Genomic DNA, 16,010 nt, shown 5'->3' with positions numbered 1-16,010 from the left:
ATCTCTCTTATGAGGAAAGGCTGAGAGAGCTGGGCCTGTTTAGCYTGGAGAAGAGAAGGCTGAGAGGAGATCTTATCAACGTGTACAACTATCTGAAGGGAGGGTGTCAAGAGGATGGGGCCAGACTCTTTTCAGTGGTGCCCAGCGACAGGACGCGAGGCAACGGGCACAAACTGAAACACAGACAGTTCCATCTGAACATGAGGAAAAACTTCTTCACTGTGAGGGTGACAGAGCACTGGAACAGGTTGCCCAGAGAGGTGGTGGAGTCTCCTTCTCTGGAGATATTCAAAACCCGCCTGGAYGCRATCCTGTGCAACGTGCTCTAGGTGACCCTGCTTGAGCAGGGGGGTTGGACTAGATGATCTCCAGAGGTGCCTTCCAACCTCAGCGATTCTGTGATTCTGTGATTCTGTGATTATCTTGGATTCAATATGCTGAACAAATTAACACCTACAAATAGGAATATACATTTCAGGTTTTAATTTGAACAGCCTTTTTGGGATGACAGTATGTGATTTGTTATAATCAGGCATGCTTTCCCTTGAAAGCTTGTTTTCATTTTTCTTTCCTTTTCTCTTTTTCTCTTTTTGTTTGTCCTGCAAACTGTTCTGTGTTGATGGGACACTATGAGTGTCTATATAACAAAGGATGAGAGAGAGACAGTGCCTGTGAAATCGAGCTGCAAACAGAATTGTCATTTCATATATCGGTGTAAAGCAACTTTTATTGGGGGACCTGAAAAGAGATGCAGATTATTACATATCWGCCTATCGTAAAGCTTTGATGCATCCTACTGAAGTCTTTGCTGCTGAAAACACTCAAGGTATTGGGCAAGATGGGCCCGAAATTGGATTAACTAGCACAATCCTATCATTGCTAGATCCTTGTAGACCAACCAGTTTTTGCCCAGCAATCATTCAGATGGGAACCACAGTTTATAAGAAAGCTATTCTTATTTGTGACTGTTCTTTTAAACTGAAAATAGGTGGAAGGTAATTGAAGATACCTGAAAACAGACTTAAGAATATGTTGAACTGCTTGCATGAAACAGGAAAACCCATACCAGGCATTACAGTTTTTTCAGGCTCATGGAAATGAAAGTTAGAATATTAAATAAAAATACAAGCTAAAATGCAGGTTTAAATGCAGGGTCACAGTGGTGAGAAGGAGCTTAGGAGAGGAAGGATGCTTAGGGAAAATCAGAGGTGAAATACATCTCACCACTCTCCTCCTCAAGTGGCCCAGACAACAGGAGAAGAAGCTGGTGGGCTGGTCTCACAGTTCCTTCCCCAAAAACCTCCTGCTGTTCTAATGTGAAGGGGAGGAGATGCTGGAGAACTGAGAATTCCACATTCCACTAAAAGGTTCCTTAAGAAAGGTATACGTGAGTGTTCAGTCTGTCTACTGGATAGTGATGCAAATAGTTTGAACACTGGACAGCTATTTTTATCTACTGTAATACAGCCTCAGAGGGAAAAGAACTGGATCCCACTTGTTTTACATGTGTAATTTCAATGATTCAGCCTAAAGGATTAATCATTAGAAACAGAAATATAGTATACCAGAAGAGGAAAAAAAAAAAAGAATTTCAGATTAGCTTTGCCAAATCTCCACTCTTTGGTTCATCAGTCCTGGTATCTTGCAACCAGTAGTCATCAAAGCTGCTCAGTCAGAGAAAAGCTGCAATCAAACTTTTTTCAAACACCTAGAAAGCTTTAGAATGAGGTACACACTGTTTTCACCTGCAGAAATCAGAATATAGCCAGAAGCATGAGATTAGCTGAGGCCTCTCCCGACTCCCTTATCTGTTAGCAATAAAATTGTTCCACTCCTTTTCATGTGCGCACAGAGGGTTTGAGTTGGCCTTTGACAGACAGGGAATCTGCTGGCCAGTTGCGCACTCTCCAAAGTAATACATCCTTACATTGGCTCCATATTTGCTGGCTATTAATTTCGAGCAGCCACTTCAGTCATATTATGGGACAGAGCCAGAAAGAAGAATGGTTTTCATTAAGCAGATCCATTGATTTTTAAGGCCAGTCATGATCATCTGCTTTGGCCTCTTGCACAACACAAGTGGCCAAATTTCAGTCCATTATTCTTGCATCACACTTCTTTTACCTGGTCTGAAATTGAACAAACTCCCTCCAACTCTGTCTTCTTTCCAGTCTAAACAGTCCTCAGTTTTGCAAGCCCCAGAAAACCTCTAGCCATCTTTGTTGTCCTTCACCAGAGCTGCTGCGAAAGCATTTGCAGAGGTCACGTTCTGCGGGTAGCCACACTGTCAAAACATCATCGGGAGAGATGTTAAACTCCCTGCACAACCTGCAGGCATGCTGGTCCACAAAATATTTTCTCTTTCCTTCTGACAAGAGTTATAAAAATCATTGCCTGCAGGAGCTGGAGAAAATAAAGAAAGGCAAGGTACTGGTAGAAATAATCCATGTTAATATGAGGCAGCAGCTAATTGATTCTGCTTTGGAGCTGAGCTGCGGGAAGGAGCCCTGTCTCTCGCCCTGCAAAAGCAGTTTATATTACAGTGGGAAAAGGCCTCCTTCCCTAGTGAGGCTGCAGACACTCGTCCTCCCTCCCTCCAGTGGCCTGTGGAGGATCTGGGCCCAGCTTAGGCTCTCTCTGTTGCTTACTGTCTGCTCGGGTTACCCTGACCCTGACCTGCTGACTCCACTGCTTGGGTGATCCCCTAAACCATTTCAATCACAGTGAGCTACCTTAAGAAGTTTTCACATTATGCTAATTTGGCTCATTTTGACTGAACCCAGACAGGGAGTGAGCACAGACACCCTCCTCCAGCAGATACAGAGGGGTGGAAAACTCCTGTAGCGAGGCAGCAGTGAGTGACAGGACATGGCATGGGGACAGCAGCCTCTTCATGCGGCATAACGCCATCCCAGTATCCAGCTGTCCATGCTGGGAGCAGTGTGGGACAGTGCTGGTGTGTTACAGCAGAAAATCCCCATTCAGTTCCAGTGCTGTGTGCACTCACGGGCAGGTATCTCATTCCCATGCACACTGCGAGGGCTTGTGCCGATGACCTCTACAAGCACACCCGTTGAAATCTGCATGGCAAGGCAAACCACATCTGAAGTTGGCCTTTTCTGAGAAGCAGTTGGCCATCTGGCTATTTGTGTTAATACTCAGTAGAGCCAGAAAACAGTTAAATAAAAGACCTATTGGGTTTCATAAGCCTGGAAAAAAGTTTGCTCTCGGCAAACCTAGTCATTGGCCATGTCCTTTGACTTCCTCCCTCGGCAGCTTCATAGTTGCTTGCCTGCATCCTTCCTTGACTTTGTTAATTTGCTACATGTTCTTCGATGTTCTGCCTGCATTACTTGTGGGATAATCCCTTCCTTATCTTCTGTCGAACCTCTTGTTGCTAACAACCCAGTCTGCTCCTTTCAAAGTCTTACATACTTCTGCCTACTTCTTTCCTAAGCTGTAAATCCACTTAATCTCTTTCCACAGTTTATACCTCAGAAACCCTGAATTCTTTCAAGTGTTCCAGCTGCTATTCTCTAAATCTCACCATAAAGAACTTGATCTCACACAATACAGGTATAGGAAAGGAAAAAATGCTAAGCAGCAAATGAATACCAAGGGAATCTAATATTTCATTAATGAGAGCTGCTGTACAGCTTCCAATTTGCTTCTGCCTCCTGGCAGGAATGAGGTCAAAACAAGGACATTTTTCATTCATGTACCTTACTTCAATGTGGAATACCTTCAAGCCCACAGTATTTCTCAGATGTTCTCATTTTCTGCTTCTCTGTTCTAAGTTTGTACTTTCTTTTTTTTCTTTTTTCTTTTTTAACTGCATAGTTGAATAAGGAAAAAGTCACACAAGGGTTTGAGGCATCTCTTTGCTTATGGCCTGAATATGAAACTCGTTAAATTGTCCACATTGGCTCATACAGAAGGGCCACACAATCAATTTGTTACCCGGTCACCGAGAACAGCCAATAGCAGATGCTTAGGGAAAATACGCAAGAAAAGGCACATGCAGTATGCACAGTATGTCCTTCTGGCTATCTGTAGTTTAGGGACTTCAAGAAAAATATTGGGGGTTTATCTCTGTTGTTGTATTTAATAGCCATTGATGGATCTTTTTCCATGTGTATAGAGAAATAATATTTCAACATCCAGAACTTAATCATTTTTAACTGGCTAACATCTTCCACATCTGAAGCACCTTGTGAAAGTGAGCTCCGTAGTTAAAGTATGCATTCCCTGACAAAGCACACCCTCCTGTTTCCCCTGAATAGTTGTGCCTGGTAACTTCAGTTGGTTTCTTTTTGTTTGTGTCCTATAAAAAGTAGTGAAAAACCCTTCTCTATTCACCTTCACARTGTTATAGGCTTCAGCTCTGTTTCCCCCAGCCATACATTTCCTAAGTTGAAGAACCTTAGTCCATTGAACTGCTCCGTGCAGGGAACCCCTTCCGTACCTTTCTCCATAGCTCATCCAGTTCTGAGAGGGGACGACCAAACCTGCAGGCAAAGCGTCAGGCACGGGGGCACGACACGCATACACAGGGGTGCAGGAATGTTATTCTGTCTTCCTTGGTGCTCCTTTCCCAATAATTGCCAAGCCTCTGTTTGCTCCATGACCTCTGCCTCAAATGAGATGATATTGTCTCTGAACTATCCACAAAGGCTTCATTCCCCAAGTCGTGATGGCATTCGGGTATGGGTGCTGGGGGTYGGTTTTCCCCATATGTGGTACTTTGCCTTTATTGATCATGAATTTTATGTGTCATCTTATCAAAGTACTTTGAGATTCTTTTGCAACTCTTTGCGATCCTTTTTCATTGTTATTACCTTGAATAATTTTGTATCATCAGTAAATTTTGCACCTCCATTCATCTCCCTTTCCTGAATCATCCGGCAATATTCTGAGCAAAACTAGTAATATCCTTCCATTGTGAAAACTGGCCTTATCATTTTGTTTCCTTGTACTGCATTTAGAAATAGTCCTTCAGGATTTGTCTCCCATAAACACGGGCTCTGCTTTGCAAAACCCTTAAACTTATTCAGAGTGAACACTGAGGTAAATAGCATACCCACATTTTTCTCCTACAGCCTGCATTACTGAAGTACTGCCACACACACAGGCTGGTAGAAGCTTTGCTTCTGGCATGTTATGCTCTTAGCCAATACATTTTCAAAATATTTGGCTTCCTGGTTATGGTTTTACAAATAACTTTTCAGGATTTATGCTGTATTTTCTTTGTTTGGACACAGTACACACCTTTTTTGGAAGGAATTTTTCTGTTTTTATAACAGCTTGGTTCACTTAATTGTTTAACTGTGCTGAGCTATTTCTATTTATTTTATTTGGTTGTTTATATATTTTAAGTCTCCAATCAGATAAGTTAAACATTCTCCATACCCCCTCTAGAGCATTTACCCTTATAACAATCATCCTTATTTTAATGCTCTCCTTTTAAAGCTATAAGTTACTATGGTAGAACCTTGGATCTTCCATTTCTACAAGAATATTGAGTTTGAAATGTTATAACCAATATAACAGAGTATCTTTGTGTATTTTGAACTAGCTCTGTTCAGCATTAAGTCAAGATTTTTTTTTCTCATGAATTATCAGACAAATTGCAAAAGAAACAGTCATCTAAAATGTAATCTCTGCACTGTGCTCCACTATGAAATTTATTCAGTCTAAATGAGGGTAGCTAAAGTCTTCCACTGTTACTGTCTTCTGCCTTTACAGCCCCTCTGATTTTGTTTAGAGGTCAGTGTTGACATCCTGGTCAAGTGGTTGATTGTGTATCTGAACCCTCTGTTCTTCCTGTTTGGGCAAGGAATTTCAGCACATCAGCTGAAGTAAGTACCACACAAACTGACTGTGGTACTCACTGAAACACTTAAGCATTCTCATCCACTGCGATATTTTATTTGAATTAAATTCTACATCTGTATATGCAGTGGGCTTTTTTTTCTCTAGATTTTGCCATAATAAAATATTCAACTGTACATTTATTCTTAACCATTGTCAACATACTACTCATTACAGGTCAGCAAAGGTGAGAGTTACCTGCAGCCACTGCATGAACAAATCCAGCTGAGACTCATGAGAGGCTCTTAGCCTCATTTCTTTCCCACATTTGAACTGGAAGGTATCAGCTCTCTTCTCATCCATTCCACAAACACCAGCCAAGGATTGCCAAAGTAGATATCAAAAAGTATTGAGTGTGTGCAATATGATTACTACCATASCATCATTTGGAAATAAGGTTAGATTATGTAGCAGATGGAGAGGGGAGGGGGAGATTTTATTTGGACCTTCTTTTCAAGGATGGGCTGCTTCCCACTGTGAAATGTAGTGGCTTAGGTTGGTGAAGGTAGAGCCTGCAGTGACTACTTTGCAGTGACTTTGGGAGTCTGCAGGTTAAATTACTGCCATGCTGTGTACACACTTAAAGGTAGCAGCAATCATTATATGAATGGAAGCAAGAACCCAGTTACTGGCTTCCCAAAAGAAAGCCACATCCCCTCTGTACCTACAGGAGCTGCTGCTTTTTGGCAAAGGTACAGATAGAAAAAACAATCCCAGAGAGGTGCTAAAAGCAAAGAATTGAAGAATTGATCATTATCACTGCTTCAGCTTGGGGAAAGGGATAAACACACTGTAGTAAGTGTCAGATTTCTACAACTGCTATTTCTCCCAGGGGGAAAAAAAAAAACAACAAAACTATTCACTCCTAACAACAAATTAGAGGTCAGGGGTGTGCCAGAGGATCAGCTACCAGTAGCAAACATGAAGAACAGATCTGGTACATTGGAGGGATCTTTCTGAACTAAAATAATTCTTTGAAATAATAGTAGTTAAGCACTATTGTGGCTGATGGAGATGCTCAAGTATTTTGGTTTCTGAACAGAAAAACAAAATGTCTTATACTTCCAGACAAATTCTATTCAGCCTGAAAGAGCCTGTCTGTCCTTGAAAAAGTGCTTGGTACTGGAGCTACTGCAGTATCACTCATTTTGCGTGCGGCATAAGCAGCCCCCCAGTGCTCATAATATTGCTGAAACTAACCCAGCTCAGGACTTGCCCAGTGCATCAGAGCTGCCATGTCGGTGAACAGGACATGATCCATGTAGTTCAGTGCCTCTGTGAGCAGCTGCTGACAGTTGCTTGAAYGCAAGAAAAAATCTTGGATAAACAAATATAGAACAAAGTGCCTAGAGAGAAAGTATATTCCTAATCCTGTCATCTGTAAACTGGTTTATGCCCTGCAGAAAGAGGGTTTGAGATCTTTCAAACTTTATTTTAATCCTATCTAATGTGACTATGAATATTCTCTTTGCAGGTCTTCACATATAATCATTTTTCCAGTCCTGCTCAGCTTCTGTAATGCTATCCTATTGTGATGAATTCCACAGGCTGTTTAGGGACTGCTAAAAAGCATTTCTTTGCATCTCACTTACTTTCGTTGCTTTGCATTTTGGCTAGTGCTTCCTGTTGTGACATGTTATATCGCCTATGACTAATGATATATGTTTCAACATCCCTGTTGTTGAAGAGGGACAAAATACAATAATGAGATTCCCATGCACTGCCAAGGCCTGATTTCACTCAGGAGCAAGACTAGCTGGCCTGATAGTGAAAAATATCTGCTTTAGAAGCCAGTAATCTTTTAATCTTTTTTCTTTCTTTTCTTTTYTYTYTTYTCTTTTCTTTTCTTTTCTTTTCTTTTCTTTTCTTTCTCATGTGTAGAAACCTCACAGAACATGTCTAAAGCATTTATTTAGAACAAAGTTTGTCTTGTCAGCAGTGGATATATTAAGCTTTGCTGTGATCCAGGTCAGCAAAAAAGAGGTCTCTCTACAGCTATTGTTAAATATGCATGTTGTATCATGACTGTGTGCCATTTGACTATGTGTAACAGTATTAGGCTGTTATGCATTATGGTCTTGATTCTCTTTCCTRCTTCTGGAATAAGGTCACCACTTTGCCAGGTCACTCCAGTGTGGAAGTAAAGCTCATTATATTTTTCTTTTTATTAAAAAAAAAGAAGGAATATCTGTGTCAGCTCCAAAATATTACTAAATTTGAATCTATGGTACAAAGAGATCTAGAGTAGAATTTGCTTGAATCTTCTCTGTTAACACAAGAGTCAGTTGTTTTTTCCCTTTTCAGTTGGTTCTTTATACTCTCCTTCCACACAGCATTTTTTCTTTTATATCTTTACTAGTACTGTTAAACAGGAGCCCTAGAAATGTCTGAAGTGTGACACACACTCAGACTCACAGTATTCTATTTTTAAAATGTAACTTTAAAAGTGTCAGATGTAAGTGTCCTGAGAAAGCTCCCATTTGTTATTTTGCAGAAACAACATCACACAGGACCAACCTTAGTATGGCCATGTCCAGGGATCTGAAGACACAGTTCATGCACATGTAACAATTATGCTGATCATTTGCTAACCCATCACCTCTCCATAAGTAAGAGCAACCTTGTGCTAATGCCTCTTGCTTATGAACAAAAGGAGGGATTTTTTTAACATGAAGGAACTTCCATGGCCCAGGAATGTGGAGGGGTTTTTTTGCTTTTGCTGTCAAGGTGGTAAGCCAACCAGGACTGAATTTGTTATTGTGGGCTAGAAACACCAGTGTTTAGATCACTTGTATTGTGGTGTGGTATGAAGCAGCCAAAGATCAGGACCTCTGTCTTCATTTATACTTCAGCAATCTAATTATATGTAGCAGAGAGCTGGAAAGGCAAACCTGCTTCAGTTTGGCAGGCTGATTTATAAGGTGGCATAAACACATAGAGCTGCTCTGAAACTGAAGATTACTTTGATTTGCTGCCCCAGTTCCATTAGTGTTATGTCACTTGAGAGTTATTTAGTTAGAGCTCCCTTTCATACACAGATGCGCTGTCAAAGCTCACTTCCCTGTGGCCTTTCATATTTCCATGGCTATGTGTGCGCTGGAAGACCCAGCTTGCGGCTCTCCCCTGCGGTGTCACCCACACTCTTGCTGGCAGAGCAGCTAGCCAGGACATCCCAGCCTGCTGCCGACTGTGGCACACTCTGCTTTCAGAGCACAGGTCAGCCTCCTGGGCTTGAGGTCACAGGTACCTCACATCCCTGAAAACCACCTTATTCTTTCAGACGGCTTCATCTGAATTTATGGACTACCTGAATTTATGGCAAGGAAAGCTGTGCTTTCAAACATAACATCTTCTCTTTATTTTATTTTTTTCTTCCATTTCAGTGTCTTGGCTGGTATTGAGTGAAATTTTCCCTGGTGGGATCAGAGGACGTGCCATGGCTTTGACCTCTAGCATGAACTGGGGTATTAATCTTCTCATCTCCTTGACATTTTTGACTGTAACTGGTAAGCCTTCTCTGTGCCATTCCAAGTTGATGTTCTCCTAGTGGGCATAACAAATCTTTCCAATAGAAATACAATTGCTAAAACTTCAGGCATCATGCCCCAGCAGCCAAATTCAGAGGTCTGTTTAGGTGCTGTTTGTTTGTGTAACTTTAATGTTTCCTCCAGATCCTCCTTATCCTAGTAATTTCAACTGTCCTATGGACCCTACAACAACACATCCATAAAGAGTACACAGGAAGCATAGTGGAGGAGAATGAGTATGTGGGGTCATAACCACTTTATATGTGCCCTGCTGTTTAAGGCAGCAACTCCACTTTTCCTGCACCACTGGCTGGGAATCTCTTCTTCCCTTTTGCACTGGCATGGTGTCGTCAGCCAGATCAGGGAATGGCCCTGGCTGAAAACTACTCTGTACACAAATTTTTTATTCAGTTTACCATGCAACTATGTAAGTGCTAATATTGGCACCACAGAAAAAGAAAAGAGTGTGTGGCTGGGTGTGGAGAGGACACGTTTCAGTGGCAGCCCACAAGGACACCAGCTGAAGCTAGTTGTGCAACTACAGTGCCAGGGCATTGCTCTATCAGAACACCTGGTGGATCAGCTCCACAGGCTGTGAACCTGCCTTTCAAAAATACTATTTCTTTAATGAGTTATAAATACATAATATTTAGGCTTTAGTCTCCCTCTGAAGTCAATGAAGTTCTACTCTAGATCAGATGGCAGCTTTTCTGATCAACATTTTTTTCTTCAGAAAAATATCATCCCATTAAAATCATTCCATTGTATAGGAAGGTCCTGACTTTGAGAAAATTTCATTTAGAGAAAAGTGTATTTGCAAGGTAAAAATTGTTCATGTTTTAATATGACAAAGTAGATTACCACATAACTAATTTTAATGCAATGATAAGCAAGGGAAAAGACTAAATGTCAACACTGAAATGCATTGATTGGAAATATTTTTTTCTAATTTTGTTTCACAAGAAGTTCTGCAAATTTTAATTTTCGGTCTTATTTGGAAGAAAATATGTACTGCAAATCAAAATGTAAGAGGGAAAAGAAATTCCAGGTTTCCCTTAACTCTACATTACTCTCCAACAGAGGCAGAGACAGGCAAGCAATTGTTAGAAGACCCACAAAGAGTTCAGAGGTGGATTTCATCCTGTTAGATGTGCTTTGAGATGGGTTATTTAAAATGAAGGTGACCTACGACTAAAATGTATTTCACACTGGTGTTCTTTCTTTTTCTTCTCCTTCTTCTTCTTCTTCTTGAAACATTGAGTTCTTTCTTGATTAAAAGTAAGAAAAAGATATCAGGTCAAATTCATTATGTCTACACTAGCACTTCAATTAGATCAAGAGTCCTCTTCAGAAGCAAGTCTTTCAATTGTCCCCATTCACTGCCCTTGGGTTTGCATCGTAGAGCAGTTCTGAACTGCACAAACTTTTGGACAAAACCAGTCCAGAAGATACACTCCAGGTGACTACTGCCCAGCTGCCAAAACTTGTTCAAGTCCTTGGACCAGAATAGAACTAGTCCTAAGGAAATGTCCCCCAAAGCAGGAAGTGTGGACATTAGGTTCTTAGCATCAACTGTTTCAGCTTATAGACCCTCTCCTATTGTGCAGCATTGCTTGTTAATGCATACACAGACATTATTTTGTTCTTGGTTACAAGGAATGCAAATCCACAGCAACTCTGTTGGCTTAGCTGGATCTAATTTGGATTTATGCAAGTGTAACTACAAGCAAATATGAGTTTTTCCTCTTCAGTGGAAAGGCTTAATTTGAAATTCTGTCTTCAAATAAGTATATGCTGATCTCACTGAAGCCAGCAGGACCTGTACTTAGGTATCTGATGTAGAAGATACTGGCTGGAATAGCAGCTTCAGCTTCAATTTTTGGCTCATGACACAATTGGCAAATGTCTCAACTTTCTGGCTCAGACTGAGCAGGGGAGAAGGCTATAGGATTGCAGTAGCCTGTCAGTTTTGTGCATATCCCACCCTCAGGCACATGCTGTGGCTGTAGTGTGTCTCCCTTCAGCCTGGGGGCATCATATGTCCCTGGACTGTAGTATCAAAAGAAAAATAATTCTTGGCTGGACCCATTAGGAGCTAAGTCTGATCCCCTTCCGGCACAGAACCCATGGCTTGCAGTGGAAATGCTGGGAACTGACAGGCTGAAAGGATTAACTGGAGACAACTAGAACAGTGTAAAAAATGCTTTTTTTTTTCCTATGAAAGAATTTACAACAAAACCAGACACGGGTGGAATTTTGAGGAGCTTGTGGCTCCCTGTGCCTTCGCACAAACCAGTAACAATTGGTTACTCACTGTTTTCATCCAAAGTGACAGCAAACATAATAAATCAATAGGCTTATGCTAAATGGGCTAATATGGACTCCTCAGTTTTCTTTCATAAGGACTATTAGAAAAAGCAAAAGCACCCTTCTTTTTCAAATTATAGCTAGGCACAAATAAGAGGGCCGAGAATAATAGCCTAACTTTCCTCTGATTGCTGCTGTGCATTAGAGACTGTACCTATAAAATATAGCTACATAAAAATTCTCRTAATATTTGAAAATAATAAATATGTTTTCTTCTTTTGTAGACCTTATTGGCTTGTCCTGGGTGTGTTTCATTTACACAATAATGAGCCTAGCATCCCTGGCTTTTGTTATTGTGTTTATACCAGAGACAAAAGGATGCTCTTTGGAGCAAATATCCATGGAACTAGCTAAACAGTAAGTACTGAATATGATTGCATCCCAGTGGTGCCAGAGGCACAAAATCTTTTAATGTCATATGCAAAAAAAAAAAAGCRATTTTTTTTTTTCCCCTGAAAGAACCAGACTCTCTCAAGGCTTCAGCCTGCAAGTGCTGATCTTGGTGGCCCAGCAAACATTAAGCTGGTAAGGACCAGACACAAAAGGGATGGTGGTTTTCTTTTATCAGCTTCACTGTGGTGAATATCAATAGTCAGGCCTGGCTGCCCCTGTGCTTGACTGATTTGTGTTCCCAGAGAGGAGGCAGAGCACACAAGTGACCTGAGCTCTCGTGTCTAGGGTGCTGTCTGCATTGGCCAGCACGCAGGAAGAGGGCAAGAGAGAAGATCTGCCTCAAATACTTCAAGGCTTTATGTAAATTTTTATAGTTCTTTTAGATGGGGATTTTTTAGTGTGTTTCCTGACTCTTGTGGCTCTGTAAGAGATCATACCCCCAAAAGGTTCTTCCAGCATATGTTTTGTGTCCCCACCTCATTAAATAAATATGGTGTGACAGCAGTGAGAGAGACAGACATATATGTTGGTGATGTGAATGGCCCTGGTCCCTCTTCCTTTAATATGGCCCATTCTGACTGTTTTTGTGTGACTTGACTCCATCTGTCCTTTCCCATCCCTCAGAAGCAGAGTGGTCCTTGGAATTACATATCTTCAATAAAAGTAGAACATCAGTTTGGAGAATAAAATTAAACAGTCCTCTGGTATATGCCGTGTACTCACAATCTCCAAATGCAGGTGTCATTGCCATAAATTAACTGGCAATTTTTATTAACAATGTGCTGTTGCCCCCTTCCTTTTCATTTGTTTCTGGCCATAAAAATACAGAAAAGACTAAGCAGGCCTGGTATGTAAAACACAGGACTCTTCTGATATGTTCAAAGAGTCACTCTGCACTAGCTGTTTGCCTTCTTGAATTGGTCTCACAAGTGTTCAGCATAAGGAATAAAAAGGATGAAGAAATCACAGGGAAAATAATCTGGTGACCAAATTTTCCTGGGGCTCAGGGGTGACAGCAGGGCTGCATTGCAGTGAGCAGGCACGCTGCTGCCAGCTACTGCCAAGTAGTATTCCCTGATTAATCAGCAAATTCTAACTTGAGCGGGCAGTGCAGCCTCTTTCACTCCGTCCCTGCCTGGCAACAAGACAAATTGCACCCAGAGAAGCAGGCTTGAAGACACAGGGAGAAATACTCGTACTAAGACACATACTTTTTGATAGTGAAGCCAATTAGCCTGGGAACAGCCTACTGTGATGGGTCATCCTGTATTTGGATTTTTTAGATTATCATAGAAGATTTTTCTAAAGGGTATGCTGCAACTCAGCCAGGCCTGAAGGAGTTTGTTTATGGGGTAGGAAAGAGTGATTTTTTCCACCACAGAAAGCCTGGAATTAATTCTGCTGCAGGAACAGAGGATTGCTGCACTTTCTGCCCTGGAGGTCTCTGATCTCCCTGGGAGCACAACAGGGTGATTACTGCTTAATAGGCTGAGAAATGCAGATTTCTGATGAAGCCGAAGGCTGGCTCTTCCTTTCCTTCCTCCTCTTGAAATAAATAAATAAATAAATAAATAATAACACACAAAGCCAAAGCATGGTTGCAGTGAGCTAAAGAACCTGAAGCCAGGATGGTGCCAGGGGCAGGGAAAGCTGTGGACAAATCTGCCATCTCGTGGGGAAAGGGAGAAGGCTGCAGGCAGGGGCTGGCATGCACCTCGGGCCACCGTGGGAATGCGGCTGATTTTGGTCTTCACCTCGCCAAACYGTGCAACTGTGCAACTGTACTGCCAGCTCCATATCTAGTGGGGAGAACACTCTGCCCAGTGTATTAAATGGCAAACGTTTTTTTCTCCTTCAGGAAATATGTGAAGACCCCCTTGTGCTGGGTGAGTCAGCGCAGAGAGAAACTGGTGCCAGTGGAACCTCCCCAGAGGGAGAAGGAACAGTTCTACTAGAGCCAAGGGCGGCCAAGGCAGCCTTCGCTGATGGACTGATGCAAAAAATGTTCAGTGATGCTCACACTTTGATGGGACACTCACTACCTTTATTATATACAAGATATTCCCTCTATCATTCTTTAGTAGAGCTTCTTCCAGGGGCGGTTTATGGCCAACATTAAACATCATTGTAGTTTATAACTTATTGGAACACTAGGCTCGGTCTATTTTAAGCCCGAATCTCTCACCTCCCCTGAATTTGCTCACCTCTTAAAAACAGGAGGTGAATGGAAACTGGAATTTTGTGCACAATTCTAATTACCCATATTCAAGACGAGTTCTTACGGGAACAGGTGCAAAGAACTACTGGGATGCCAAGGAGAATGAAAAGCCTGTCTCTTAGCAGGAGACTGGAAAAGAGAGGTCTGTTTAGCCTAGCAAAAAAGGGGCTGAAAGGGGTTAACAGCTCTCTGTTAAGACATTAGGGAAATCAACACCATGGAGAAAAAATAGATGACTATGGAAGATACAGGTTGATGTTAGTGCAGAACAACTGGGTATGAACCGTTTATGAATGAATTTAGGCTTGAGCTTAACAAGACTTGACAGAGAGTCTTATCCATCAGAACTTGAATAGTTATAACATAGAGCATGTTCAGTTTATAAAAGGAAATTTTACACGTGGCTTCCTGAGATGGCAAGGGCCAGGATTCAGTGACCTAGGTTATACTCCTAAGATATCAAACAGTAGAATTTTTTAATGTGGGAACTGTCACATCATCAACTATTTTAGACTGAGGGTAGCYGTACAGAAGAGGAGATAAGATTTCTTTGACTTTCCAGTCCAGCAAAGTTGGAAGCTGGAGCAACCAGAGTTGACTCCAAAATCATTTTATTTCTCATCACAGGCCACTTTGTCAAAAGACTTTGACTTTTGGATTCAGAAAGTAAGAATTGCATGGTACTGGACAGCACAAAGGGATTTCTGAAACAGTAATCACTGCAAATCATAAACTAAGTGACTCTAAGTGACTCTGGTTATTGCTTAGCAAATGCTTCCCGAATACTTAAGAAGCCTCTGCAAGGGGTTATCTATACCATTCCCTAAAAAGAACTTAGTCTATTTTTTCTAAAAGATGAATACATTTTGGTAATAGAGTGATCAGTAAATATTTTCTAGAAGATAAATAAATGACAAAAGAACCTACAAAACATTTTAAAAGCTTGCCGACTGTCTCAGAAGCCACACAGCGGCATTTCTTCCAGCATTTAATTGAGGAAGCAAGACTGACGCTGTCACCTGGAGTGCAGATACTACTTTGAACTAGATACGTGATCCCACTTTATTTGCTGTCTTATAGCATTAAAACCACCTGACTGTGTCCTGCACTAAAGGAACAGAAACAGGAACTTACTCATGTAGGCAAAGTTTTCACCAGATCAGATCAGTCCTGATCAGATCCTAAAATTGTCACACTTCTAGATACTGACATTGTAAAATTTGAAAAAGAACATTATTCATAAGATGAGCTTATTTTCAAAATCTGAGAAGAACCTAGTGAGGCTAAGGACATGATTTACCAGAAGTGACCAGAAATTTAGCTACCTCAGAGTGGGATCCTGCTGATCAGATGTGTACCACAACTTTCCTGTATCACAAGCTTTTAGGGAAGTAGTACCTAAGATCTGTTGGACTTCCCATATAAAGGTCAGGTAAGTGGTCATCACAATGCAGGACTTTTATCTATGCAGATCCTGTGTCATCTAAGACATGGGATACTCTGGACAAAACTCTTCCAGAGCTTTCCTTGTTTTAGATGACATGGGATTTGCGTCTTGCACCAAACTGCCAGGCAACTGGCTAGCTGGTTAGTTTATGGCTGCCTTATTTCTTTTGTCCTTATCCTAGTGCCAT

The 16,010-nt window shown here is 41.4% G+C and overlaps 1 protein-coding gene across 1 annotated transcript in view; it reads left to right on the top strand.

The window, feature by feature from the left end:
* The window catches only part of SLC2A12 (solute carrier family 2 member 12), a 35,170-nt gene extending 21,057 nt beyond the window's left edge, over positions 1 to 14,113 (top strand). The window contains exons 3-5 of the mRNA XM_026074223.1: positions 9,255 to 9,377; positions 11,990 to 12,122; positions 14,017 to 14,113. Coding sequence (XP_025930008.1) covers positions 9,255 to 9,377; positions 11,990 to 12,122; positions 14,017 to 14,113 — 353 coding nt within the window. The remainder of the gene's footprint in view (positions 1 to 9,254; positions 9,378 to 11,989; positions 12,123 to 14,016) is intronic.
* The last annotated feature ends 1,897 nt before the right edge of the window (positions 14,114 to 16,010 follow it).

This window comes from Apteryx rowi, unplaced genomic scaffold (genome assembly GCF_003343035.1).
Source record: "Apteryx rowi isolate R43461 unplaced genomic scaffold, aptRow1 scaffold_381, whole genome shotgun sequence".
Classification (NCBI taxonomy): Eukaryota; Metazoa; Chordata; class Aves; order Apterygiformes; family Apterygidae; genus Apteryx; species Apteryx rowi.
The sequence above is the reverse complement of the archived record's forward strand: the minus strand, read 5'-3'. Positions and strand labels throughout refer to the sequence as shown.